This window comes from Gopherus flavomarginatus, chromosome 13 (genome assembly GCF_025201925.1).
Source record: "Gopherus flavomarginatus isolate rGopFla2 chromosome 13, rGopFla2.mat.asm, whole genome shotgun sequence".
In the NCBI taxonomy this organism is placed as follows: Eukaryota; Metazoa; Chordata; order Testudines; family Testudinidae; genus Gopherus; species Gopherus flavomarginatus.
The window spans coordinates 876,886-904,693 of NC_066629.1; the positions used below are offsets into that span (position 1 = coordinate 876,886).

The 27,808-nt window shown below is 46.1% G+C and overlaps 1 protein-coding gene across 1 annotated transcript in view; it reads left to right on the forward strand.

The window, feature by feature from the left end:
- The window catches only part of LOC127033509 (bone morphogenetic protein receptor type-1B-like), a 22,171-nt gene extending 2,968 nt beyond the window's left edge, over positions 1 to 19,203 (forward strand). The window contains exons 2-10 of the mRNA XM_050921465.1: positions 1,572 to 1,674; positions 3,233 to 3,341; positions 9,420 to 9,516; positions 10,306 to 10,441; positions 11,031 to 11,223; positions 12,800 to 13,097; positions 14,098 to 14,273; positions 15,945 to 16,075; positions 19,078 to 19,203. Coding sequence (XP_050777422.1) covers positions 1,572 to 1,674; positions 3,233 to 3,341; positions 9,420 to 9,516; positions 10,306 to 10,441; positions 11,031 to 11,223; positions 12,800 to 13,097; positions 14,098 to 14,273; positions 15,945 to 16,075; positions 19,078 to 19,203 — 1,369 coding nt within the window. The remainder of the gene's footprint in view (positions 1 to 1,571; positions 1,675 to 3,232; positions 3,342 to 9,419; positions 9,517 to 10,305; positions 10,442 to 11,030; positions 11,224 to 12,799; positions 13,098 to 14,097; positions 14,274 to 15,944; positions 16,076 to 19,077) is intronic.
- The last annotated feature ends 8,605 nt before the right edge of the window (positions 19,204 to 27,808 follow it).

The window sequence follows — 27,808 nt, forward strand, 5'->3', positions numbered from 1 at the left end:
TTGTCCTGTTGTTGAAAATAACTGTGAAACAAGCTTACTCTGACTAGATTTCACACAGTTAATTTAAAAAACTTGCCACAGCAAATGTTTTGGTGTGGTTTTCCTATCCGGCGTCCTTCTGTGCCACAGCTAATATTTCCAAATTGTGTTTATGCCTTCAGTGTGTAACAGGATGTTCCTCTTTCCCTACAACGTCTTTATTGGCATTCGTGGTTTTGTTTGTTTGTTTGTTGAGTTTTCCTTTCTTTCAAGTAAAAAAAATAATTATTTTGAAATTCCAATTTATATAAGTCTTGTAAAACCATTTAGTTACTTCTTCTGTCTGTTTTCTCTTTTATTGTCCTTGTTCATTTGTTCTTTGTTTATGAAAATATCTAATAAACATAAATATTCGAAAGAAAATAAGAGGTTAATAAAACGATTATATTGCTCTAGGACTTGATTGTTTGAGGATAAGGGGCTATTTCTTTTTTATTATTTGTTTTATTTCTTATGATCAGGACAATTTTCATTCGTGTTGATAGGGTGTTGAGTCCCCAGAAAGTGATGAGAAATGAGCAGAGAAGATTTTCACTCGGATGCAGGCGCTCTTTTTGTTTCCCTGATAACATTCATGCATTTGACCTTCATTAGGGAAGGACATTTGTCACCAGCACCATCTCGCCATCTGTTAGTATACTTGTCCTCTGTTGTACATGTTCTTGTAAATGGAAGTATAATGGATCACTTTAGGCTTATAACCCAGGTAAGCAGTTATGCAGGATATTGATAAGTCAAGAATTTGGACGCAACAGTGTTGCAGATTGCAATATGGTTAAAATAAGGAGGGACCACTATCACTCTTAATAGTGTTTCATGGTCATTAGCTCCGTGACGGTGGCCTCTTCAGGTCTGCTTCTGTACAGTGTGTGCACGCACAAGTGGGCCTGCTTTAGCATTGATGCTTTTCCTAAGATAGGCTTTGCATCACTGGAGGACCCATCGATTAGGAGAGACCAATGGTTCCCAACCTGTTTACCACTGTGGGCTGCATATGCAACTCTCCATGCGTTATGTGGGCCATATCCACACAATATATTACTCTACCTCTATGGCCCTGAGGATATCACACGGGCCGCAGCTGTGCGCTGATTGGGCGCAAGCGGCCTGCAGGCCATGGATTGAGAGCCACTGGGATAGACATTGTGTACAGAGGGGACGGGCCTTGGGTGAAGATTTTTAATTATGGGGGTTAGGGGTTTGTGTGACAATGTCAGCTTTGTGGCCTGGCTTCTTTATGAAGAAAAGTGATCAGTTTGTGATTGCCGTCTGTCTTAGTTAAAATTAAATCCAGCAGTGTATGCGTGCCAGGAGCCTAGGATAAGCATTTGTTTGTTTTGTACGTTGAAATAACACTGCGTAAATAAATAAGATTTTAAACGTGATAATAGTTTAGTCATACGCATTTGTTACATTGCTGTTCAAAGTGTGTTGATTTATCAACGGTTTGTTTGTGGAGCACATCATGTCCAATAGCAAATCTCTCATTTTTAAAAAAAAACTAACTCTGCTTTGCTCTTTCCAATCTTCAGGACTGATGGCTACTGTTTCACCACAGTAGGAGATGAAGAATCTGGAGGACATACAATTGCCTCAGGATGCCTACGCTTCGAAGGCTTAGACATCCAATGCCGGGTAAGAAAACAGTTATGATCAAGGTTTGGTCTGGCTATTGTGATAGTTTTCATCCAGCAACAGTGTGGTCAGGATGAATGCACACATCTGCTGCTTTGAATTTTGGTCATGTGGGGAATGTGCTCTCTGCACGGAATGCTGAGGAAATGGAGTCTGCTCCCCAAAACTCTTGCTACTTTTCAGGCACACCGTATTGCTAGTTCACTAATGTTAGCCCCTGCTCTTCTGGTGAAACTACCACTCTGGTAATTCCATTCTGAATCTCTAAATTCCCCCTGCAGCTTGAATTAGGTAAGACATTCTTCCGTTCCTTTCCCAAACTGCTGTGTGCTGCGTAGCCATAAAAAAGTTGCTGTTTTCACATGCGGAGTTGTTACGTATCACTGATGTGTAACGTAAGTCCTGTAGGTGTAGACAGTCCAGCTGGTACATTTGGGGATCCACCTTTATGAAGGTTTTCTTGTTCCAGGGAGAGAAATGTGTGTCCATTTCAGGTACTGCCACCAGCTTCTCACCCTATGTAGCAATTCTCTTTTGGGCTTCCATGTTTAACACAGAGAAATCACTCGGGGTTAAGTCCCCAGCTGTTCCGTGCAGACCTCAGCATGACGGTGGAGGCGGAACAGCCGGTGGAATGAAGATGACTCTGAGTGCCTCTACACTGCAAAATAAAACAATAAAAGACCATGCCCATGGCAGCGATCCTCAGAGCCTGGGTCAACTGACTTGGGCTCTTGCTACCGGGTGTTGAATAAGGGTACAAGGTAAGAATAGCAGTGTAGACACTCCTGCTCAGGCTGGAGTCCAGGCTTTGACACTCTGCCCCTTGCTGGGTTTCAGGGCATAGGCTTCAGCCCAAGCAGAAACATCTGCAGTGCTCTAGTGTGAGCCCAAGTCAGTCGACCTGGGCTCTGAGACTGGGCTGCCGCATTTTCTTTGTTTGTTTGTTTGCAGTGTAGATGTATCCTTAAGTAATCTTTCAGCTCCCACACCTATATCTGGGCCTGTCCAGGGGGACAACCAGCTATTGGTTCAAGTTAGAGCAGGCTAAAGGTTGCTCTTATTTGCACCTGCTTGTAATAAACTCCTAGGAGCCATTATTCCAATAAATATCTCCAAAGTATAGTGCACTGTGTTCTGTCCCCTCCTGCTCCCTCTTCATGCCCTTCACAAATCTATTTCGCTGGGGCGAATAGATGACTGAGTTGACTATGTTGGCTTTAAGCCGTCTGAGGATGCCCTTACATGAAGGGAATCATGCACTAAAGCCAAGATTTTCAAAAATAGGAGTCTAAAATGAGGCTTCTAACTGCTTACTAAATAAGTAGTCAGATTTTCCAAAATGCTGAACATCCTAAAGTCTCTGAATTCACACCTGACGTTAGGCATCTGTTTCTGGAAATCTTGGCCTTGGGGCAAAATTCTGTCTGCTTTGCTCTGGGAGGTGTGATGCTGTTTCCCATGTCAGGTCTATCTCCTTCTCCAGCGCCCAAACAACAGTGTCTGTTTAAAAGAACCAAGTTGCTCACACAGTTCTCTGTGACTTTCTCTGTTGCAGGATATGCTCATAATACATGAGAGAAGAACTCTTTCTATTGCGTGCTGCAGAGACAAAGATTTCTGCAATGAAAACCTTCACCCAGCGCTGCCATCTCTGAGAAATAGCGGTAAGAGGAAGAAGAAAATATAGCCTTAAATCAGTAGGTCCATGTGCTTCTCCTAGAAAAGAAAAGAGAATTAGACGACCTGCATGGAAAAACAACTTTTTTTTGTATCGTGTAGCTGTTCTGGTAATATTCAGAAACAGTATCGTCTTGGTTGTTGCTGGTGTTTATCTCTGTTTGTATTCCCATCATGCCTACAGCATCAGTCAAGGCTCAGAGACCCATTGCCCTAGGCACTGGGCGTAGTAAAAGAATGGTTCCCGCTCCAAAGAGCTCACAGTCTAGCTTGGGCTGGGGCAGGGACTATCTCTTACTTTGTACAGTGCTTAGCGGGGCAGCGGAGGTGACTTACCGAGGCCTCTGGATGCTCATGCCATACAAATATAGAATAACAATCATGAATGGTGTCACGGAGTATGTGGGAGACCAGAGCCCTGCACCCCCCACTTCCTGCGATTCACCGGGACTCTCAGCCAGCCAGTAACACAGAAGGTTTATTTAGACAACAGGAACGCAGTCCAAAACAGGTCTTCCTGGTACAGACAAAAGGACCCCCTTTAGTTAGGTCCATCTGGGGCCCCAGAGAGATCACAGCCCCGGTGGGAAGCCCAAGCCCCATCGGACGCCCCTCTCCCATTTCCCAGCCAGCTCCAAACTGAAACTCCCTCCAGCCTCTCACTCAGCCTCTCCCCAGCTCCTCCCCAGCCTTTGTGTCCTTTGTCCAGGTTCCTGGGAAGAGGTGTCACCTGGCCTCCAACTCCCCTCCTGGGTTCTCATGTTTACATGTTCAGGTGTCCTCCCTTCCCAATGCAGCCAGTCCCAGCAAAACTCCCTTGCAACATTCCCAGGTCAATACTCCTCACTCAGCATTCCCATAATACTCCAAGAACATTCCCACTTCGTCACAAATGCCCTCTGTCGTCTCAAAAGATTGTAGTTTGTAGCTACACAACAGTTTCTGAATGACGCTTGGGACCAGATCCCCAGCTGCTATAAATCAGTGTAGTGCCACTGAAGCCAATGGAACTAATGACGATTTATAGCCGCTGATAATCTGGCCCTCTGAGAATAAGGTCTAGGCGTCACCATGACCTCTGTGTTTCAGAGCTATAGAACAAACAATACAGTAACACTCTGCACAAAAGCATGTCCAGTTTGGGTTAGAAGTTGTACAATATTTGTTTTTTTTTAAATACAGCAGTTCCTGGGTAAGCACGACATTTATAGACATTGGCATAGCCTCCATGGTGTCCTATATAGGGGCCCGCCGACCCTCCACCTTCTTACCGCCGGTGACAGCTAGCTAGAACTTCGCTTGCTCTTGCAGAAAGCCTAGCAGTGTCTCGTTTAAGTGTATATAGTTGTTTCCTCTCTCATAGTTTAGAGTTAGTGTTAGTTCTAGATAGTTAATAGTTGTTGGCTGCTTCCCCCCCCAAAATATTCATCGCCCCACTGGGGCATGCCCGGGTCCCCAGGGTTTAAACTCTGCATGGACTGCGTGAAGTTTCTGCCGAAGAGTGACCTGCACTCATCCTGCTTGAGGTGCCTCGGGGAGAGCCACCAAAGAGACCGGTGCGGTATCTGCAGGGGATTCCGTCCCAGGACTCTTAAGAACAGAGAGCAGAGACTCAGAGTGCTCCTGATGGAGGCGGCTTTACAGCCACACTCGGACCCTAAGCCTGCCAATCCGGCACCCAGCACCTCATCCTTGGTGCACAGTGCTCTGGCACCGCTAATGAGACAGGAGGTTGTCATAACTTTAGTCCCAGATTTGGACCTTAGCGTCCAAAATATGGGGGTTAGCATGAAAACCTCCAAGCTTAGTTACCAGCTTGGAGTTGGTACTGCTGCCACCACCCAAAAAATTAGAGTGTTTTGGGGCACTCTGGTCCCCCTGAAAAACCTTCCCTGGGGACCCCAAGACCCAAATCCCTTGAGTCTCACAACAAAGGGAAATAATCCTTTTCCCCTTCCCCCGTCCAGGTGCTCCTGGAGAGATACACAGACACAACCTCCGTGAATCTAAACAGAGTGAGTCCACCCTCTGTAATTCCAGTCCTGGAAACAAAAGCACTTTCCTCTTCACCCAGAGGGAATGCAAAATCAGGCTAGCAAATCCAACACACACAGATCTCCCTCTGACTTCTTCCTCCCACCAATTCCCTGGTGAGCTGCAGACCCAATTCCCTGGAGTTTCCCCACTAAAGAAAAACTCCAACAGGTCTTAAAAAGAAAGCTTTATATAAAAGAAAGAAAAATACATAAAAATGGTCTCTCTGTATTAAGGTGACAAATACAGGGTCAATTGCTTAAAAGAATACTGAATAAACAGCCTTATTCAAAAAGAATACAAATCAAAGCACTCCAGCCACTATATTCATGTAAATACCAAAGAAAAGAAACCATATAACTTACTACTTGATCTCTTTGTCTTTACAACTAGGAAACAGAAGATTAGAAAGTAAAACTACTTCTCCAAATCTCAGAGACAGCAGGCAGACAGACAAAAGACTCAGACACAAACTCCCTCCACCCAGAGTTGAAAAAATAGGGTTTCCTGATTGGTCCTCTGGTCAGGTGCTTCAGGTGAAAGAGACATTAACCCTTAGCTATCTGTTTATGACAGAGGCCCAGTCTAAGATCTCTAAATCCCAGCATCGGAGAGAATCGGGACATAGAAAATCGGCCTCCGTGTGGCACCGATCACCATCTCCAGTGCCTGCCAAAAAGAAGAGGCCGGTGAGGGACCAATCACCCCACCAGGACCTTAAAAGGCCAGCGGCATCCACGACTGCGGTGGGACAAGCCGAGCCACAACCGGACCCTCCCAAGGTCCCGTTGACTGCTGCCCCAGTGGGGGTGCTGTCGAGTCCGGACCGGTCTAGATCCCTGGAACTCAGTGAGAATATGCATCCCCCATTGATGCCGGAGGCGTTCGAGGTGGCCTCTGTCTTATTAAGCCTCCTGGTGCCGGCCTCCCCACGCCTGTGGAAAGAGCCGCTAGACATGGCCCTACCCCCGATTCAATCAAGGGGCAAGCAGGCCAGGATGTTGCCCCAGTTCCCACCTTGTGCCACTCTGGCAGCACCGGCACAGAGAGAGCACTCCCTGGCCTCATGGCACCGCTCCCCGGTGACAGTGGTTACTGCTCCCCCTCGGTCCTCCTATTTGGAGACCTCGGACTCAAAGGCGGAATCCTACTGCTCCAGTAGATGGAGGAACAGGAGTTCGGCTTCTCAGGCGAGCTAATGACCTTACCCGGCGTAGTGGCAGCAATAGTGGCAACTGCCGTCCCAGTGGCCGTTCTGGACTCCCTGAGCCTACCGTCAGTCCCTGGGACATGTGCATGGTCTGTGCTCCAGGTCTGTGTCAGTCTCCTCGACGTCGGTGGCTCTGGCGCAAATGCATCTACCCACCGGCACCACTGTCTGACAGGAGTGTGCCACAACAGAACCCGGCATCGCCTAATCAGACACTAGCACCGACAGGGACCATGTTTCCGATGCCGCAGGCACCGCCCAGCACTCCTCATCGTTTGGCGTTGACCCTGGTACCGGCCACGGTGCCGCATCCTACATCTGCACCAGCCACGGAACCAGAGTACTGTGTGCTGCAGAGCCCTGCAGAGGCTGAGGGTACAGAGGAAGGTCCTTTGCAGGTGGTCATCTCCTCTTCCTCGCCAGATGAGGCACTTGTGGCAACGTCAGTGGCACCAGCCCTAGAGGACAACCAGGTGCTTCAGCAGCTACTTAAGCGTGACGCTCAGAGCCTGGCGATCCAAGTGGAAGAGATCAAGGTGGATGTAGATCCGGTAGTGGATATCCTGGCCCCCTCGGACATACCTAGGCTTGCCCTACCATTGATCAGAATGCTAGCTGATACATCCTGCACCTTGTGGCAGATGCCAGCTTCGTTGGCCCCTATGGCCAAAAAGACAGAGACGCTACTTTGTACTTTGTACCCTACAAGGGCCATGCTGCAAATGTATTTCCCTAGTCTCCAGAGTATGAAAAATTCTCCCCCTATAGTCTGCAGACTCTGTTTAGCCTCTCCTGAGCCAATAGACAGTGACAGCTTCAACTGTTCCAAGCCACACCTTTAGAGGGAAATGACCGGCAGACCCAGACTGCTAACAAACCATGAAATAGAAGCTTGGCCCCCTGAGCTGCCACCTCTTTCACAGAGAGAACTGGACTCCCCAGCGGGCTCTCAGTTTCAGCTCCTGGCACACACAGAGTGACCGTTCAGGTAGAAATCTGCCGCTCCAATGAGAATGATGTGCTCTAGGTTTTTTTCCTGATAGGCCCTGTGTTGGTGTCTCCTTTCAAAGGCGATGGCCATGGCTTGAATGTTTACATTGTTAATACTCCAGGACCAGGTAATGTCAGGTTAAAACACGACCAATGTGCTCACAAGGCAGATAATGGTAGGTCATCTCTGCTCATGATGGGAAGGAGAGGTAAGGAAAAAGTTGGAAGCAAAGGTGGGAGAGGGAAGTGGATCTTTAAAAGAAAAGTGCATGACAGTAAGCCAAGATTCCCCTAGGATCCTCTTTGTCTCATTACCCTAGTACAAGGTTAGGCAACCTATGGCACGTGTGCTGAAGGCGAAACACAAGCTGATTTTCACACTGCCCGGGTCCTGGCCACTGGTCCAGGGGGCTCTGCATTTTAATTTAATTTTAAATGAAGCTTCTTAAACATTATAAACACCTTATTTACTTTACATACAACAATAGTTTAGTTATATATTATAGACTTATAGAAAGATCTTCTAAAAACATTCAAATGTATTACTGGCACGCAAACCCTAAATTAGAGTGAATAAATGAAGACTCGGCACACCGCTTCTGAAAGGTTGCTGACTCCTGCCCTCGTAAATCTGAAACATAATAGTGTTATTCCAGGGTGAGTCAATTAAGGCTAGAATTGTCACAGTTTACTGTGTGTTCAGCATTTGTGTGGAAGATGCAAGACAATCAGATGGTGAGGACTTGAGAAAATCTCATCTTTATCTGCCTAAGAGTGAACACCAGGCTGGAGGTGGGGAGTGTGCTAAAGTAACACAGTTTTGAGATTCTGCAGTTTTAAAAGAAGATGGTGCAGGATTTCTTCAGTTTTCAGCATGAGAATATGCATGACAGTCCAACACGTGTGTTTGAAATGCGTCTACAAATGTGGAGATGATAGCTAAATTTTAGAGCAGAAAATGGGTATAGCGTGCAAGCATTAATTCAAACTTTTCAGTTATTTTTATATAATCACAAATCTTACGTGTTGCTTGGTAATGTTGCATTTTGAAGTGGTTTTAAAGAATGGCTCATCTGCAATGATACATTTTCCCACAATTGCAAGAATAAAAAACAAATAATTTTTCCTGCTAAAGTGCTGTGAGAGAGAGAGATCCTTACGTTGATGTAAATATAAGTTTAGGGACTTTAGCTCTATGCCCTCGCAGGGATTAGACATCCCTTATATGTCTTCTGTGCTGGGGTAGATACAGTTGGGTATAGGAATTGCTTTTGTTAAGACTCTCAGTTTTCTGAAATTAATAAAAGTTAGTTAAGATAAAGAGGCATCAAACTGGACAAAGTCTGTGTCCCAGCTGACAAGATACGTAAGATACAGGAGTGTAAATCCCAGGTTTGAGGCGGTGGGGGTTAGTGGATTGGTCATGAAGGGCTAAATACTCCCTTACAAACTCAGTCACAAGCACTAGAGTTACCAGTGAGAGCTTTGACTGAGTAAAGACTGCAGGGTCAGTCAGGCCCTCGATTGCTGTTCCATGTGCTGTGTTTGCCCTGTTCAATGAGAGCTAAGAAAGGAACACCTCAAATGGGTCTGAAATCAAGTGCTGCGTTAAGCAATGCTGCAGTAGAAAAGAAAGGGAACAATTCTCTTGCTTAATATAGTTATAAATTCTTGTGTGTCTTTTTACATGGGAAACTAACCCCAGGAAGGCAGAATGCATGTTACACCCAACCTAATGGGAAAGGCATCTCAGGTGTGAGAGAGCAGCGTTGGCTTCTAAGACAAAAACACAGCCATTGTACAAAGCTTTTTTTGATTTTTTTTAAATCAGATTGTGTTGAAGGAGACATTGGTCATAGGGCCTTGCTGATCTCAGTGATCGTTTGCAATATACTCCTGGTACTTCTCATCATATTCTTGCACTTCAGGTATGTGGGAAGTATTTCAACTTTGTCTGCTTCAGATTTCTTCCTAACATCACTTTCCCCTCCTCCACCCCCGCTTATGAACTGTAAAATTAAAAAAAAATTAACAGGAGGGAATTGGGGAACAATTAAAAACACATTGTTTTTATTATAGGGAAAAATTGTATATTTTGTTAATGTTAAAATCACAAAGTCATCAATATAATGTCCCATAAAATAGTTGGTCTTTTGTATAGCATCCTTCATAGAAAGTATGTCCTAAAAAGTTTTCCAGTGGGAAACAACACAGAGCAGTATACACTGAAAATTAAAGAAAACAATAGTGCAAAGACACGCTATAGTAAATAAAGCTCACAACCCAGTGTACACAAGGTTGACACAAATTCACAAACTCTACCCAAAGAGGCAGGGAGATTCAGAAAGCACAGGTAAATTCATAACAATACCTTTGTTTGGTCATAAAAAACCCACAACATTCATAACTAAAAGGCGAGGGATTTACTACATCTCTGTTTTTAGGACTATTCTCTGAATTAGGGGTTTAAAGTTTGTACTTGGCTATGCAAAATTATGCTGGATTCCCCAGCAGATGATACTCATCCCCTTTCATAGACCGAAAGCGTTCTAATGTTGCGAATAGATCAGAAAATAGTCGTTGATGAGACTAGCTCATACTTTGGGTAATTGCTGGGGACTTCTGAATGACTAAATATTAAATGTGAGTAGCGTTTTCTGTGTAGCATCTTTTCCTCATTGCACTGTCAACTAATTTAATTTTCACTAAAATCGTAGGCACAAAAGGCAAGCAACCAGACCTCATTACTGCATTGGAGTTGAACAGGATGAGACTTACTTTGCTCCAGGGGAAACCCTGAAAGACTCGACTCAATGGTCTCACAGCACAGGAAGTGGGTCTAGTTTCCCTATGGTAAGAAAGGAATGTAATTTAGATACACACACAGAGTCCTGTGGCACCTTATAGACTAAAGTATTGGAGCATAAGCTTTCGTGTGTGGATACTCACTTTGTCAGACGCATATAATGGAAATTTCCAGAGGAGGGTATAAATATGCAGGCAAGAATCCATCTAGAGATAATGAGGTTATTTCAATCAGGGAGGATGAGGCCCTCTTCTAGCAGTTGAGGTGTGAATACCAAGGCAGGAGAAACTGCTTTTGTAGTTGGCTAGCCATTCACAGTCTTTGTTTAATCCTGAGCTAATGGAGTCAAATTTGCAACTGAACTGAAGCTCAGAGGTTTCTCTCTGAAGTCTTGTCCTGAAGTTTTTTTTGCTGCAGGATGGCTACCTTTAAATCTGCTATTGTGTGTCCAGGGGGGTTGAAGTGTTCTCCTACAGGTTTCTGTATATTGCCATTCCTAATATCTGACTTGTGGCCTGTGCATTCCAGCTTTGTGCAAGGGTTCCTATGTTTTAGCATGAGAGAAGGAGATGGACAAAGAGAGATGAAACCCATGTTGTGGAGTATATTTAAACGACATTTCTTGGGATTTAACAGGTCGAAATTACTATAGCAAGGCAGATTGAGATGGTGAAACAGACCGGTAAAGGTCGCTATGGAGAAGTTTGGATGGGAAAGTGGCGTGAAGAAAAGGTAGCTGTAAAAGTGTTCTTCGCCACTGAGGAGGCCAGCTGGTTGAAAGAGACTGAAATCTACGAGACTGTCCTGTTGAGGCATGAAAACATTTTGGGTGAGTGAGTGAAATAAAAGATAGAAATGATGCCGTTTAAAGTTTCTTAGTTATTCTTGCTAATAACTTTGTACTTGCTGATGTCCTTTTCTTCATGCATTTTGTCACCTGCCATGCTTTGCCATTAACCACAATATGCTTCTCTCCATGGGGCAGATATCAAAAAGCAAATCGTTTTAAGGGTCTCCATGCAGATAGGGAGTAACTGGCTTTGGGAGGTTGTAATCCCCAACAACCATACACCTGTTTTTCCCACCGGTGTCTGGGGTTCTTTTTTTAGAAAGCAAACCAGGCCACTGAACTGACATTTAACAATGACACCATGTGGAACTGAAAAAGAAGAGACACTGAAGGCATTCTCAGGGTATTTGTTTAAAACTCAGTTATGCACGTTGTACAGAGCTCTCTGTAGGGGGCGATGTGGAGCCACGCTATGCTAGGGAGAGCCGTCAGGAGGTATGTCTCCCTTGTGGCTGCTGGATGTTTGTGTGATCCTTCCCCACACATTATGTCCCTAGAGTGACCAAGAACTGAGCAGACATAGGAACATAAGAACGGCCGTACTGGGTCAGACCAAAGGTCTATCCATCCCAGTATCCCGTCTGCTGACAGTGGCGAATGCCAGGTGGCCCAGAGGGAGTGAACCTAACAGGTAATGATCAAATAATCTCTCTCCTGCCATCCATCTCCACCCTCTGACAAACAGAGGCTAGGGACCCCATTCCTTACCCATCCTGGCTAACAGCCATTAATGGACTTAACCTCCATGAATTTATCCAGTTCTCTTTTAAACCCTGTTATAGTCCTAGCCTTCACAACCTCCTCAGGCAAGGAGTTCCACAGGTGGACTGTGTCCTGCATGAAGATCATCTTCCTTTTATTTGTTTTAAACCTGCCGCCCATTAATTTCATTTTGGTGGTCCCTAGTTCTTGTATTATAGGAATAAGTAAATAACTTTTCCTTATCTACTTCCTCCACATCACTCATGATTTTATATACCTCTGTTACATCCCCCTTAGTCTCCTCTTTTCCATGCTGAAAAATCCTAGCCTCTTTAATTTCTCCTCATGTGGGACCCGTTCCAACCTCCTAACAATTTTAATTGCCCTTCTCTGAACTTTTTCTAATGCCAGTATATCTTTTCTGAGATGAGACAACCATGCCTAACCGAGTGGTTTCTTCGACTCTTCCCTTGAACAAGCAAAGGACAGAGAGGGTGTTTTGTTTTGTTTTTTTGGTGAAGTCCCTGTCCCCCTCGATCACAATTTAACCTTTAACCTGGGGATTAGACAGAAACCAGCGATAACCTTTAGCTTGAGCTGGTCTTAATATAGCTTTGAAATCACTCAGAGTAATTGTTGCACACTTTTTTCATGCAGTATAATCCACATTTTTAATACGTGCTGATGCAGGCATGGTTCATATCCTTACTAACTGAATACAATATAGATAGAATAAAGAAGTTGAACTTTGTAGCTGAAACTCACAAGTGGATGAGAGAGAATGTAAAGTCGTGTGTGGTGTTCAAAAGCCCCAAAAAATATTAATCTGAAAACATTTCCTCCCTCCCCATAGGGTTCATTGCTGCGGACATTAAATGTACGGGGACTTTGACCGAACTGTATCTTATCACAGACTACCATGAGCATGGCTCCCTGTATGATTATCTGAAATCCACTCCCTTGGATCCAAAAGCCATGCTAAACCTGGCCTATTCTTCTGCTAGCGGCTTGTGCCACTTGCACATGGAGACCTTTGGGACTCAAGTCAAGCCAGCTATTGCCCACCGGGATCTGAAAAGTAAGAACATCCTAGTGAAAAAGGATGGAACCTGCTGTATAGCAGACCTAGGCTTGGCAGTTAAATGGTTTAGGTGAGTAAAATGAGGTGCATTTCTTTGTGGGTGAATTCTTTCCTGCCCCCAGGCTTGTTAATGTCAGCAATAAAATGGGTGTTTTTTAATTGAAAGGGATCGGAGAGATACCACGGTATCTTTTTGTATCATTGACATGCATCCGACGAAGTGGGTATTCACCACGAAAGCTCATGCTCCAATAGGTTTGTTAGTGTATAAGGTGCCACAGGACTCTTTATTGTTTGTGGGGTGTAATATATATGATACACCCTTATACTGTACTAGGGGCAGGTACAAGTCTGTGACATCTTACGCGCATTTAACTTGCACAGTTTCAGTTTTATGCGGTTGGCAAAAACAAAAAAAAGAGAAAAATAACAACTTTAATATCGTACTTGTAGTGCGGGCGATTCCGCCCGCCATTACACTCAATGTAATTTTGACTAGACGCGATTTTCGCTTTATGCTCTGAGTGCGGAACGTAACCCCAGTGTAAGATGCGACAGACCTGTATATTATATATTGCATGTTTATAAACAGCGGTTTTGTATTTAAATGGTAGTTCTAATAGTATTTGCACACAAATTCCATTTTCAGTAAGTTGTCCTTAATAGATAACCAATTAATATTACTGTATGCTGAAAACAACATGTTAAGAAAACAACATTTAATGAAGATTTGATTGGTATCGCCTGCATTAGCGTTAAGTCTAATGCTAAACAAAATCTCCCAAATGTTGCCAGGGTCCCTATTGAGTCTTCTCTCTGTTGTGGTTCTGCATTTGAATGCTTAATACCACCTGAGGCAAATAAGCCTTTTAAGAAGTTGGGGGCTGGTCACAGTCTGTACCTTTCTCTAGAAGAACTGTTCCATTAAGATTATGCATTATTTTTGACCTTGTTCAAGAGTGATTTTTGTTTGAATTTGTTTTTTCTCCACATCCAGTTGGGTTTTCTGAGGTGATTATTTTTCAGATTACTTTTTGTATGTTTGATTCTTCTTTTTCTTTTCCTTTTAGTGATAAAAATGGGGTGGACGTACCACCTAAAAAACTGGTAGGCACAAAGCGCTATATGGCTCCTGAGGTGCTGGATAAAAGGTTGAATAGGAATCACTTCCAGTCATATCTCATGGCCGATATGTACAGTTTTGGACTCATCCTTTGGGAGGTAGCAAGGAGATGTGTGTCAGAAGGTAAATGGCAAACATATTGTTGGTAAGTGGGACGTGACTTTTCCTTGTAGCAGCAAACTCCATTTATAACCTGAAGCTTCAAGTTCCGTCCTTTCTTTCTCGGTAGTAGATCTTGTTGCAATAAACTAAGCTGGGTAGACACCTTGGCAGTCCTGAACCTATTCATTTCTGCTTCCTTGCACTGAGGGCTTGTCAGCTTCAGTCTTAGTTTAACAACAAAGATTTATACTATGTTTTAGTAGCCTATTTAAAGATGCAATGACTCATCCCTGTGGTGGGAATATGGAGCTAATTTGTGGGCTTTTTCAGGAAAGGTCTACACTGCAGCCAGGATTGACTCTCTGAGATCAATCCACCAGCGGTCAGTTTAGTTGGTCTAGTAAAGACCGACCAGATCGACTGCAGATCGCTCTCTAGGCAACCCCTATACCGTAACCCTGATGAGAAAAGTAAAGTAAGTCGATGGGAGATTTTCTCCTGTCGCCCCCCACCCCCACCCCATGGTGTAGACCCCGCGGTAACTCCACCTAAGGTACGTCGACTCCAGCTACATTAGTCACGTAGCTGGAGTTGCGTAGTGTAGGTCAACTTACCGTGGTAGTGTAGACATAGCCTCAGAGTGGTAAACATTTCTGCTGGAGTAGGAACACTCTGCTGTTTGAGCAGAAAAAAAATGAGGTGATTTTGCATAGGTGTTACAGTTGACAAATGATTTAAACAGACAACTATTAGGCAGTTGACTGTTGTTCTCTCTCTGTTATCTTTAAAAAAACACAAGTTGCTTCCGTGGCAAGCAGAAATGCAGCCAGGATGCAGGAATTAGTAAGAGGGAAGAGAGGCACCTATTCAGTCATCACTATTCCAACATCATCCTGAATTTTCCTTGGACATCTGCTATCCAGGTACAGAATGAGGCCCCGATATTACAGTTGGATGCCATATGAAGTCATCGAGGCTCTCTGTAGGCCCATGAATCCACCCATGTGTATCACATTGCAGGATCAGGTCCAAAATCCGCTCATGCTCAGATTGTGAGATCTGGATCCCAAATGGTATTATTACAGGCCGCAAACCCAGAAAAGCAACAAAGAGTTCTGCGGCACCTTATAGACTAACAAATGTATTGGCGCATATGCTTTCATGGTTGAATACCCACTTTGTCAGATGCATACTTCATTTTCTTCAAAAAGATGACCCCCTCTCCAAAGCAAAATAGAATAGCTCACATGGCTAATACTCTTTAAGCCTGGTCTACACTGGAGGAGGGAGGGGATTGATCTAAGATATGCAACTTTAGCTACGAGAAAAGCGTAGCTGAAGTTGACGTATCTTACATTGACTTACCTCCCGTAAGGATTGATGGCCACGGCTCCCCTGTTGACTCCGCTTCTGCTGCTCGCTCTGGTGGAGTTCCGGAGTTGACGGGAGCACGTTCGGGGATCGATTTATCACGTCTGGACGAGATGCGATAAATCGATCCCCGATAGATTGATTGCTACCCGCTGATCTGGTGGGTAGTGTGGACGTATCCTTAGTGTCTATGCTGAGCAAGACAGAGGTAAGTGTGACTGGTAGAGTCCAAAAGGGTGTAGTTGATATAGTCCAGACATCCTTAGTCCCCTGGGATTTTTATCCTGCAGTTATGATGCATCTGGAAAATGTTTCTTTCAGGAATAGTTGACAAATACCAGCTTCCATACCATGATCTTCTGCCCACCGACCCCTCCTGCAAGGACATGTGGGAGATCGTGTGTAGAAAGAAGCTTCGTCCCGCATTACCCAGTAGATGGAGAAGTGACGAGGTAAGAAATCCTTTTAAAATAAAGCAAGTTTTATTACGTTGCCATTTATCTGTCTTCAAAACTGTTGTGATTTCACCCAGAATAGACACGTGGGATTTTCAAACATAGCACTGTGCCTGTTAGGATCAGTGAGATGGTTATATTCGATTTTAGCACCTGCCACATTGCCCCAGAACAGAAGGGCCACTGAGGTAGATGCTCTGATTCCCTGAGGAGCTGGCCTGAAGTCTTTTCAGAAAGATGTGTTATGTTTTTCCTACCGACCGGAATCACATCGTGAAAGCACGCAGACTGTATGTTTCAGCTCTGCTCTTATGCATGTTTTCCCTTTCCCTTGTCAGAATTACTGTTGTTAAAGACTGACTGGCCAGAAGCTCAACCTACTTGCAAAATTACCCGCTGCGCAGTGTACTGGGGATGACTGTTTCTTTTAAATCAGGGCTACGATTGTCAGTGGCCCTTTTTCTGAGAGCTCTGGTTCTTTTGCGATGGGGGCAATCCCAGGCTTGCAGTCCTGAGGGCATGATTCCAGTAAGTTTCATTTTACCGTTTGTACACAATACCACAGCGTCCAGGAATCGCAGCCAAAACCTTCACCTAGTGCACTTATTTAGAAATACAGCTAACGGGCTACGTTGGGGTCCACTTGCCTTTACACTGTACCTTTTAAAAAAGAGATTGTATTGTATCCGCATCCGATCCGCCATGTGCAAAAATTCAGGGGGGGTGCGCTGGCAGCTGTGAGGTGTCTGCGTGGAGTCGGCAGGTGGAGACACAGCTGGGGGCTGCTCTTGGTTCCCCCCCGCACCATGGGCAGGAGGAGAGTCCGCTGCAGCTCCCTGCCTGGGTTCCACGCCAGCGTGGCCGAGGGGAGGGAGGAGACCTGTGGAGCTGCACTGGGGCTGCTCGGGGGCCCCCGGCCAGGGCAGGTGGAGGATCCGCTGTGGCTCCTCACTGCTGCTTGCCGAGCTCTTACCATGGCCAGGCAGCAGCTCTGAGCTGGCAGCTGTGAGGAGCCTCCACTTACCCTGGGCCTGAGGCCCAAGCAGCCCCGGTGTCCCTGCCACGGTTCCTCACAGCTGCCTGCCAGCTCTGACTGTCTGAGCCCTGTGCAGATTTGTAGCCACAGCTGCGCTGCTATCTGCAGAAATGGTCCGCGGATCGAAAGCGGCTACTGGTGGATTTGCAGGGCACTAGGTATCGATGCATCTCTTTGCCTGCACATGTGTATGTTTCCCCTAAGAATGGGCTCTAGGAAATGGGATTCCCAGGCGTACTGGTGTTTTTCCTTTAGGGATGCTGGGTTTGAGGAGAGGGGAGGATCTGAACTCAGTCCTCTGAGAATTTCTAATGAATCAAAATGGCGTTTCTGCTCAGTAGAGCAATAATGGATGTACCTCAGACAAACTTGCCGACTGACAATGACGCTCTGCGGAGGTCACTCATCTTGTGGAAGGGGATAGTGTAGTGCTGTTATTGTAGCAGACAGGTGTGGTTTGGGAATAGCAGCGTTCGGTTGAGCGTTTGGCAGTTGGATCAAAGATCTCAGCTGCATGAGTTGTAAGCGGTCAGAGAAGTGGGGTGTGGGTTAACACCCCCCCACACCCCCATCCCTGGAAATTTGAGTACTTGTTTAACAGTGAAGGAACCACCTGTCTCGCACTGCCGCTGACCAAAGCCTAACGGGGACTTCATCTTGGGAGTCAGGCAAATGGGAAGTTGTGTTGTAGTGGGGCTGGTTAGAAAGGATTTAGCGCAGAGAAATAAAGAATCTAGTCTGGCTGCTACCACCCATCAGGTGCTGGGCAGGCTTGCTGAGTTAGCTACTCTTCTCCGAGCAGTTGGCATCACCAGCTCCAGGATGGGGACCACACTGCCAGGTAGCAAACCTAGTAAATTAGTGCATGCGACCACATGGGTTCCCAACCCATTTTTATCTAAGACACTTTCAGAAAAGAATCTGGCTTCGTTGGTTATTTAGTAAATGCTGCTGCGCTTTTATGCTCTGCACCCACCTTTCTGACCTGTGCTGTTTCACTGTTCTTGCCATTAATGAAGGAGGGTTCATGGAGGTGGTATCAAGGAGTGGTGATGAGCAGGGCCATCCCTAGGGGTGTGCAGGGCCCAGACATCACCCCGATTCATCCTATCCAGGGGATGGCTCTGGTTACAGGACACTCCTATCTAGGGCCCCTCTCAGGCCGCTAAAGCCTTCCTGGCCTTATGCAAACATCAGGAAGGGTTTTTTCCAAAACCATTTTTTTTCAAATATAGCAACAGGGACTTGCAGTGATTTAAATCCTAGGATTCACCCCAGTGCAGATGGCCTGCGAGGGCCCTCTGTGACGGAGCAAAGAATAGGCAGAAGAGCTGTGCATCACGTCCTCTGTACCTCCTTTCCCATGTCAGGAGCAGTGACTGTCCCCCAGTGGGCCAGCACGAAAGAAGGAATCGTTGTGGCAGACAGCAGACATCGACCAGATCGTCTCATACTATGGGGATAAGGGTAACATAGAATAGAGTCGGGTGAGTGAGAAGTCCTGCAAGACGACTCAGTGGGACAGCAGCTGGAAAAGCTGCCATGCTCAGGCTGTGCTGAAGCCTGGGGTCACTTTGCAGGCTGAAAGAGTGAATTCTACCCTATCGTCCGTGTTGCATTCCAGACCCAAAGCCCTGCTGCACAAGGGTCATGCAGCCCACATTAAGGGGAAGTTATCAGAGAGGTTTTCCTTAGCATCCAGGGAAGGGAGATGGGAAAAGTGCTTTTCTGATGTTGGATTTTTGAACCAAATGTGGAGCCCAGTTTGTTATAAATGTTCAAATTGAGTGACCTGCTGAGAACTGCAGTCAATATACAGAAAATGTCATCCCATCCAGCGTGTACCTTTCTTTGTGGCATAGCAGCTGGCATCACCTTTAGAATACACTGCAGTTTTTCGGGACAGCAGTCTTACATTCCAGCTGACCCAAGTATGAGCCTTTTTAATCTTTTCTTTCCACAGTGCCTGAGACAAATGGAAAAACTCATGACAGAGTGTTGGGCTCACGACCCTGCTTCTCGGCTCACAGCCCTGCGAGTAAAGAAAACACTTGCCAAAATGATGGAGTCACGGGACATTACAATCTGAATCAACAAAAGACATCTCTGGCGAAAGCCCATCCAAAACGACTTTCCGTTATGGTCAGAGGACACGAAGAGGAATCAGAAGCATTCACTAATATGGATCCTGAACACAGTCATGCTTCAGAGCAACTGTGGATTTAACTAACATCTTTTGAGGAGAGGAGCCTTTGCAAAATCAGCGGCCTTTGACACACAAGATCAGAAAAGGCTCGTCTGCTCCCTGTTTGCATGGGGAACTACCATTTCAGTAACTGGTTCGAGATTATGCATTTTGTTTTCTGTGAAAGCCCATTATTTTTATTTTATTTTATTTTTGATTGTTTAAAAGAAGACACTGTTTTAAATTTTTATGAAAATGAAACTTATCGTGAGAAGTAAAGACCTATATTGTTACATTAAAAAATCAGAAGAAACTGTGCCTGAAGATGAAAGTAAAGTGACTTTTTTTTGATTTATAAAAAGATTTGCATGCCACCAGAAAACAAAAATATTGAGGAGCGGCTCTGAAGTTAAAAGAAACTGTCTTAAAAGCTACCTTCGTATAGAGACTACTTTTCACAGTCTCGTGTGTTCTGTTCTCTCGGTGTAGATGTACCCTGGTTAGAAAGCTTCCCTATGTAAAGGTACTACTTTCTTGACTTTCTGCCGGTGGCCTGTCACAGGCAGAACTTACTGAATTGGAGAAAAACAGAAGCCATGTAGCAATGGCAGTTCTGTGGGCCTTGTGGTTTTTCATACACCCTTTGGATTTCTGGTTTCGTTAGTTTCTAGGATAAGCCAAAGCACACTTTTTCTAGCCTTTTTTACTGAAAAGTAAAGAATTTTGATGTGAAAGGAACAGGTTCACTCAAGAACGAGTTTAGTTCATCTTAACAGCCTTTCATTTACCAGTGAAACCACTGGTGAGTGAAGCTGCTGTGAACCGCATATGAAAATGTTGCATAGGAGACACTTATACACAACACGAGTGAGAGTTCCCCTTCAGCATGTGAAAGAAGCATTAACGCTTTTAGGAAAAAAAATATCCCGTTTATTCTGGGAGATTATTTGTTGTTACTTTTTAAAATGTAGTGAGACTTCTTAACTTCCTGTTGATAAGGACTGAAAGGAGGGAACTGCTGACAGTTAGTTGATCATGCGGTCTGGATTTATTTAGGCAGAATTGGACCCAGTGCTGCGTTTCTCTTTCAACCAAAACCTCCCGCTGCAGTCAGTGGAGGAGGTGAGGGGTGGGCAATCTGGTCCAAGCTTTCGCCCATTATGAAGTGTTACTGTTTATGAAGAAAAATTCCATGGTTACTGCACAAAGAAACATTAGTTCTCAGAGTCCCTTTTGAAACACTGTTTGAATTATTTCTTTATTCTGACCATTATCAGGTCCTATCACTTTTTTTTAAAACCTAGATATGCATAGAGAATTCTTTTTCTAAAATGCATACAAGGTGTGACATTTCTAACTTTAGGAAAACATTTCCCACAATATGTTTTTCTTCTCCAGTTATGTTTAATAGAAGGTATTTGGGAGAAAATTAACAAAAATTTGAGCTGAACGCTTTCAAAAATCTGAGACCAAAGTTCATTCCCTAAATCTGCGTTTAGATGCAGGAACAAGAGGCCCGATTTCCAAGAGCACTCAGCCCTTTTGGAACAGGCCACTGATTTTGAACACCTAACTATGGATTTAGAGCCTAATGTTAGGCTCATGGTTTTTTTTAAATCTTGGTGTGAAACTTTAGCGTTCTTGTTACTTTAAACAGCCTTTGCACTAACCTCTGGATCTCTGGGTGGCATTGCTCAGTCATGGAGTCTTCCACCTGAGGACTTGTAAGTCATAGTGCTTTCATAAGGAAAGGAATTGTGTTTCCCTTTTTGGACAAAACTGATTTATTTGTATCACCCAGGTAAACGTCATTTGAGTTCAGCTTCATCGCTTGCCTCAGTTATTTATAGGTTGAAAAATTATGACTTCATATTTTAAAGCTGATAAAAATGTGCAAAGTTCAAGACGTTTGAACAGAAGAGTTTCAGTATTGGTTAAGCATTTTCTAAGGTCAATTTCCATGGGCTTCAGTGGATGATGCATATGGTTATCTGAGAGCAGGATCTGGCCTTCTAAAGCAGTGGGGTTCTGTGCTTTTCTTTACTGAAATGTTTGTTTTCCAAAGTGGAAAGAATCGCACAAACCCTTTCTCTTTCTTCTCCTGTGTGCACTGAGTCTAGACAACTGTACTATAAATTACCCCTTTTGTGGTGTCACCATTGGTGATTAGATAATAGTGGTTAAAAATGCAAAACCTCAAAGTAATTAACGACAGTAGACGGAAATGGGAAAGGAAATGAACCAGCGATTGAACAATTCCTCATATACTGTGCCTCTGCAAATTATTTTAATCCTGAGGTCCTCGCTCAGATGAATAGAGAGAAATTTGTCAGGTTGAATAATAACCGAGGGACAGATCCTGGTCTCTGCCACTGCTCTAATTCCTCAGTAACTCTGATGAATGCAGTGGAGTTAAATCAGCTTTTGCTGCAGTAACAGACAGCAGAATTAGGTCATGAATAAGAAATGCCCAAAGAGGGGAAATACGTTAATCTCCATTTTGAGGACAGCGAAGGTGCTAGAGGTAATCTTCACAAGTTCCACCAGTCATAGCTGTGTGAGTTTCCAGCAGTAATCCCCAGCAGTATAGAGATGAACATGCTGCAGGGAGGGTTCTCCCTAACAACGACCCTGCAATGACCCACCTTAAAGCTGTGAGGCCCAGACCTTGCTAGTTCTCCTGCAGATGGTATCCCAGGTGGTTTTTCCTTGTCCATTTTTCCCCAATAGAAGGAAATGTGCATCTCATTTATGTTAAAATATTCCATGTTTTTTTAATTTATTTTTCCCAGACTTATCTTAGAGCGGCTCAGCTGCCATTGTTCTGGTGATTGGCAGGCACAGTGCAACCTCGCTGTTCAGCAGCTTTCAGATAGACTCCTCCAAGCGCCCTGAACCAGATGCTCTCAGTATGTAGCAAGGGAGAGAGGCCTCGCGCCAGCCACTCGCTGAGTGTCCCAATGAGTTCCCAAGGATTTTAATTTTTTTGTTCCTGAAAGGAAGGGATTCTAAGATGCCGGTTGGCAAGTCATAATATTTGTTATGTTAAGATGTTCAGGTTTATATGTTATAGACATAGATATATTCAGTTGGGAGTTAGAATAACTCTCATATGTGGATTAAGAGGAAAATATTGTGGATGATAAAGCACTAAATGAAATACAATATTTATGAAAATGCGCAGATTGACAAGTAACAGTGACAGTGCTATGTGGGAGGAGGGGAAAGAAGAATACGAGGAGATGCTGGGCCAAATTTTGCCCTCAAACCACACGCAAAATGGTCCAGGGCCTTCTTCAAACTTCTGCAATGTCACTTTCAGTTTTAGCAGAGGGCTTCATCCTGCACCAGTGGAAGTCAGCGGCTTACGAACGAAAAGACTTCATGGAGAAGCTCAAGTGTTGTCCCTTCTCTAGCATAAACAAAACAGTTTCTTCTGAAGGAAGGTTGCCAATGTAAAGACTTTTCAGAGACTAATGTGCCTTATGGAACCTGTCAAATTAAAAAACTTTATCGGGGTTGTGGGAAAATCACTTGGACTGCATGGACTGTATTGTAAGTTCAGGACATCAGTAATTGACCTCACAGTCCCATGCATCATAATTTGTGCCATATACACAATAAGTTGGCAGAAGTGTTAACGGGCTAGACTGGACCTCAGCATTGGCAGGCAGCCTGTCCACTGCACCCCCCCTCCCCCGTTTTCTGACTGTCAGAACTGCTGCCTCCATAGCACAAGGTAAGCCGCGGTTCATTGTTCACAGCCAGCTGACCCTGACACTACCAAGACATGAGGCTCAGAATGAGACGGGCATCTTGGGCCATCCCCTCTGCAGTGCAGATAAACCCTATTGGAAGCTTCTGAGACTCTTAGGAAGAAACTGTAAGGACAAGGCTCTCTGCTCCCCTTCTCCCAGTATGGAGCCCCAAAAACCATGGGTTTGGGATCTGGTAGACTTGCTATTAATCATAGAATATCATGGTTGGAAGGGACTGCAGGAGATCATCCAGTCCAACCCCCTGCTCAAAGAAGGACCAATCCCCAGACAGATTTTTACCCCAGTTACCTGAATGGCCCCCTCAAGAATTGAGCTCACAACCCTGGGTTTAGCAGGCCAATGCTCAAACCACTGAGCTATCCCTTCCCCCACAACTATAGCTCTCACCAAGGAGGAAATGAAAAGCTCTGGCATAATTTCAATGGGTCAGGAAAATTAACCAAGGAGAAATCAATGGTTAAAAGCTATTCAGGAAGGCCAGTACTAAAATACATTTTAAAGAGGAACTGTAATGTGGAGATAGACTATAGACTAACATCCAGACCCGTGAGATAGATACATGTTGCTATAAAAAATGCAAACAAACCACAATCGAGGAAGAAGGGTGGATTGGTGTAAGCAGCTATGAAAAAAATGGAAGAAAGTTGATAAGGGAAGTAAAGAGAGACAAGGAGAAATCTGCCAGCAGAGTAAAGGTCAACACGGAGAAGGAGTTTTTGAAAAGGGTAGTGGGAGAATTATCACTAATAATTCAGAGCAGGCAGAAGTGTTAATTAGTGGAGAAGGAAAAGCCCAACATTAAACAACTACTGTCTAGTTAGTGGTAACAGGCCAGTGTTCCAGCCCAGTCAGGTCTCCGCGATGAGGCGGGTGCATGGCACGAGATCAAGGGACATACCAGACAGCACTGTGGGAGGCCCTTTAGTACAGGTGAGCCCTGTCACTTAGCAAGCCTCTGAGTATGAGCCCATCCCACCCATCGCCCCTTCTAAATTAACAGTACATCCCCCCATCCCCATGTAATAACCGGGGGGGGGCCCAACCCCCAGTCTGAGACCCCCGAGTTAGATACCTCTGTCTGGGTCTGTTTCTGTGCAACTGTAACTAATCCAAGGGTGACGCGGCTGCACTCCAGCCCCGCCGGACTCCAGCTTTTTCAATCCTTGCCCCCCCCGTGTGCGGCCGGCAGAAAGCCAGCCCATGCCACAGCGTTCCTGCTCGGTCTAACCTAGGCCAGAGATGCACCCCCCCAAAGCAGGGAAGTTGTAGGCCCTCCCTCGTCCTGCCCGTTGACCTTGCCGAATGCCGGGGGGCCTGTAGCACCGAGCCTGAGTAGGGAGCGGGCCAGGTGCTCCTGGGGGCCCGGCAGCCACTTGCCTCTCTGGCCTCTTCTGTACTCTGGATGCTGGAGCAGCTGCTGCACGTGAGCCGCTTCCTGCTGTATCCTCCCGCCGTCATGGCCCCAGCCAATGGGAACGCTGGTCCCAAATGCCGCGCTGCGCAGACCACCGGGTGGCGCGGGACATGGACTGGTCCAGGAGGCAGGGGCGGGGCCTGGCTCCCCGACAGAGACGCTGCTTTATTCCCGTGCACAGTGTGTCTGCACCCGGGGCCGATGAGGGAGGTGGGATCACGTACAAATTACCAGGGCCTGGCGGTCCAGAAGGGGACCCGGGGCCCGGCTTCGTGGGCCCTGTTTAGCCGGTCTGCCCTTGCTGGGGGGCCTGTCTGCACCACCACCAGCAGGCCAACTCACTTTCCCCACGTGCTCCCTGCATGACCGGGAGCAGCCGGCTTGTTCCTCGTCCCTGCTCGCTGCTTCCCTGTGCCAGCGCCTCGGTTCCCGGTGAGGCTGCTGCTTTCCCCCACCCCTGAGACCGCACAGGCCAGGCTCCCGTAATGGGTGTTATCGCTTGAGGAACCTGGTCACCGAGCCGGGCCAAGCCCTGCACAGACCCAGAGCCAAAACCAAAACCCACCAAAAAGCTGAGAAATAGGCACACGCCAGCGGCTGGGGCACAGCAATAACTGAGCCGCTCACACTGATTACCACCCCCCACCCCCGCCGCTGCACGTGTACACAGCCCACACTCACTGGAAACAAATGGGAGAGTGTTGTGCTACCCACCGAGAGCAGGGTCATTGAGTTCCACCAGGGACTAGTACCTGCACGCGCGCATGCACACACACACACACAAACACACTATAACCCCATCTCTCTCTCTCTCTCACGCACGCACGCACACACACACACACTGTAACCCCATCTCCCTCCCTCTCTCTCTCACACACACACACACACAAACACACTATAACCCCATCTCTCTCTCTCACACACACACACAAACACACTATAACCCCATCTCTCTCTCTCTCACACACACACACAAACACACTATAACCCCATCTCTCTCTCTCTCTCTCTCACACACACACACTGTAACACCATCTCCCTCCCTCTCTCATGCACACACACACACACAAACACACTATAACCCCATCTCTCTCTCTCTCACACACACACACAAACACACTGTAACCCCATCTCCCTCTCTCTCTCACACACACACACAAACACACTATAACCCCATCTCTCTCCCTCACACACACACACACACACACACTGTAACCCCATCTCTCTCTCTGTCACTCTCTCTCTCACACACACACACACACACACTCTGTAAGCCCATCTCTTTCTCTCGCTCTCTCTCTCTCGCTCTCTCTCACACGCACACACTCTGCAAGCCCATCTCTCTCTCTTTTCCTCCTCCCCCTCTCTGTGGGGCCCCAGGGGCACCTCACTGCTCTTAGCATGAGGGAGTCTGGCTATGGAGCCGCTCTCTGATGCCTCCAGCCTCTAGTTACAAGCGCGAGGTCCCCACGCCCAGTGCACTGCCCAGCCTGTGCCGCTCAGCACTGTCCCAAAGGAACAGCACATGCGGGTTTGTAAGGACACGGCTTGTCACGGAGTGTGGGGGAGTCAGGATCCAGCACCCCCGGCTCCCTGCGATTCATCGGGACTCTCAGCCAGCCAGTGACACAGAAGGTTTATTTAGATGACAGGAACACAGTCCAAAACAGGTCTTGCCGGTACAGACAACAGGACCCCCTTTAGTTCAGTCCATCTGGGGACGCAGGGAGGTCACAGCCCCATTGGGGAGCCCAGGCCCCGTCGGGGCCGCTCTCCATTTCCCAGTCAGCTCCAAACAGAAACTCCCTCCAGCTTCTCCTCCAGCCTCCCCCTGGCTCCTCCCCCAGCCTTTGTGTCCTTTGTCAAGTGTCCCGGGCAGAGGTGTTACCTGGCCTCCAACCCCCCTCCTGGTGTCCTCCCTTCCCCAATGCATGCCTGTCAAGGTATGATTCCCCACTCTGAACCTTAGCGTCCAAAAGATGGGGTTCCTGCATGAACCCCTCTAAGCTTAATTACTAGCTTAGAAATGGTAGAGCTGCCATCACCCAAAAATATAGTGTTTTGGGACACTTTCTGGCCCCGAAGCCCTTCCCTGGGGACCCCAAGACCCAAAACCCCTTGGGTCTCACAACAAGGGGAAATAAACCATTCCCCCCCTTTCTTCCTCCCAGATTTTCCCCTCCCTGGGTTACACTGGGAGATCACTGTGATTCAAACTCCTTGAATCTTAAAACAGAGAGGAAATTCACCTTCCCCCGACTTCTCTCCCTCTCCCAGACTCTCCCTGAGAGGGAGACAGTGATTTTAACACAGAGAGAAATTGGGCTTTTCCTCCCCCCTTCTCTCCTTCCTCTCATCAATTCCCTGGTGAGTCCAGACCCTGTCCCCTGGGTCTCACACAAGAATAAAAAAAACATTCAGGTTCTTAAAAAGGAAAAGCTTTTAATTAAAGAAAGAAAAAAAAAAGTAAAAATATTATCTCTGTAAAATCAAGATGGAAAATGTTACAGGGACTTTCAGCTTATAGACACCAGAGAGAATCCTCCCCCCAGCACAAATACAAGTTGCAGCAAACAGAGATACAATCCTTCCAGCAAAATACACAGTTGCAATAAAGAAAACAAACATAGGCCTAATCCGCCTTATCTACCTAGAACTCACTATTCTGAACATATAAGAGCCTGTATTGGAGAGATTGGAGAGAAACCTGGTTGCACGTCTGGTCCCTCTGAGCCCCCAGAGTGAACAACCATCAAACACTAACAGCACACACAAAAACTTCCCTCCATCAAGATTTGAAAGTATCCTGTCCCCTGATTGGTCCTCTGGTCAGGTGACAGCCAGGCTTACTGAACTTGTTAACCCTTTACAGGCAAAACAGACATGAAGTACTCCTGTTCTATTAACCCTTAACTATCTGTTTATGACACACACCCCAAATTCCCCTCCAACCCCCCGCCTGGGGTCTCAGGTTACATGCTCAGGTGTCCTCCCTTCCCCAGGACAGGCCCCCCAAACTCCCCTCCAACCCCCTGCCTGGGGTCTCAGGTTACATGCTCAGGTGTCCTCCCTTCCCCAGTACAGCGAGTCCCAGTGAAACTCCCCTGCCACCTTCCCAGGTCAGTATTCCTCACTTAGCATTACCATAATACAGCAACATTCCCACTTCCTCACAGCTCCCCAGTCACTGCTCTGCCAGTGCCCCTCACTCCCAACCTGCAGCCCCTGCTGTCCCTGCCCTGAGGTACCTAGTCGCAGCTCTGCCGGTGCCCCTCACTCCTGACCTGCAGCCCTTTCTATCCCATCCTTGAACTCC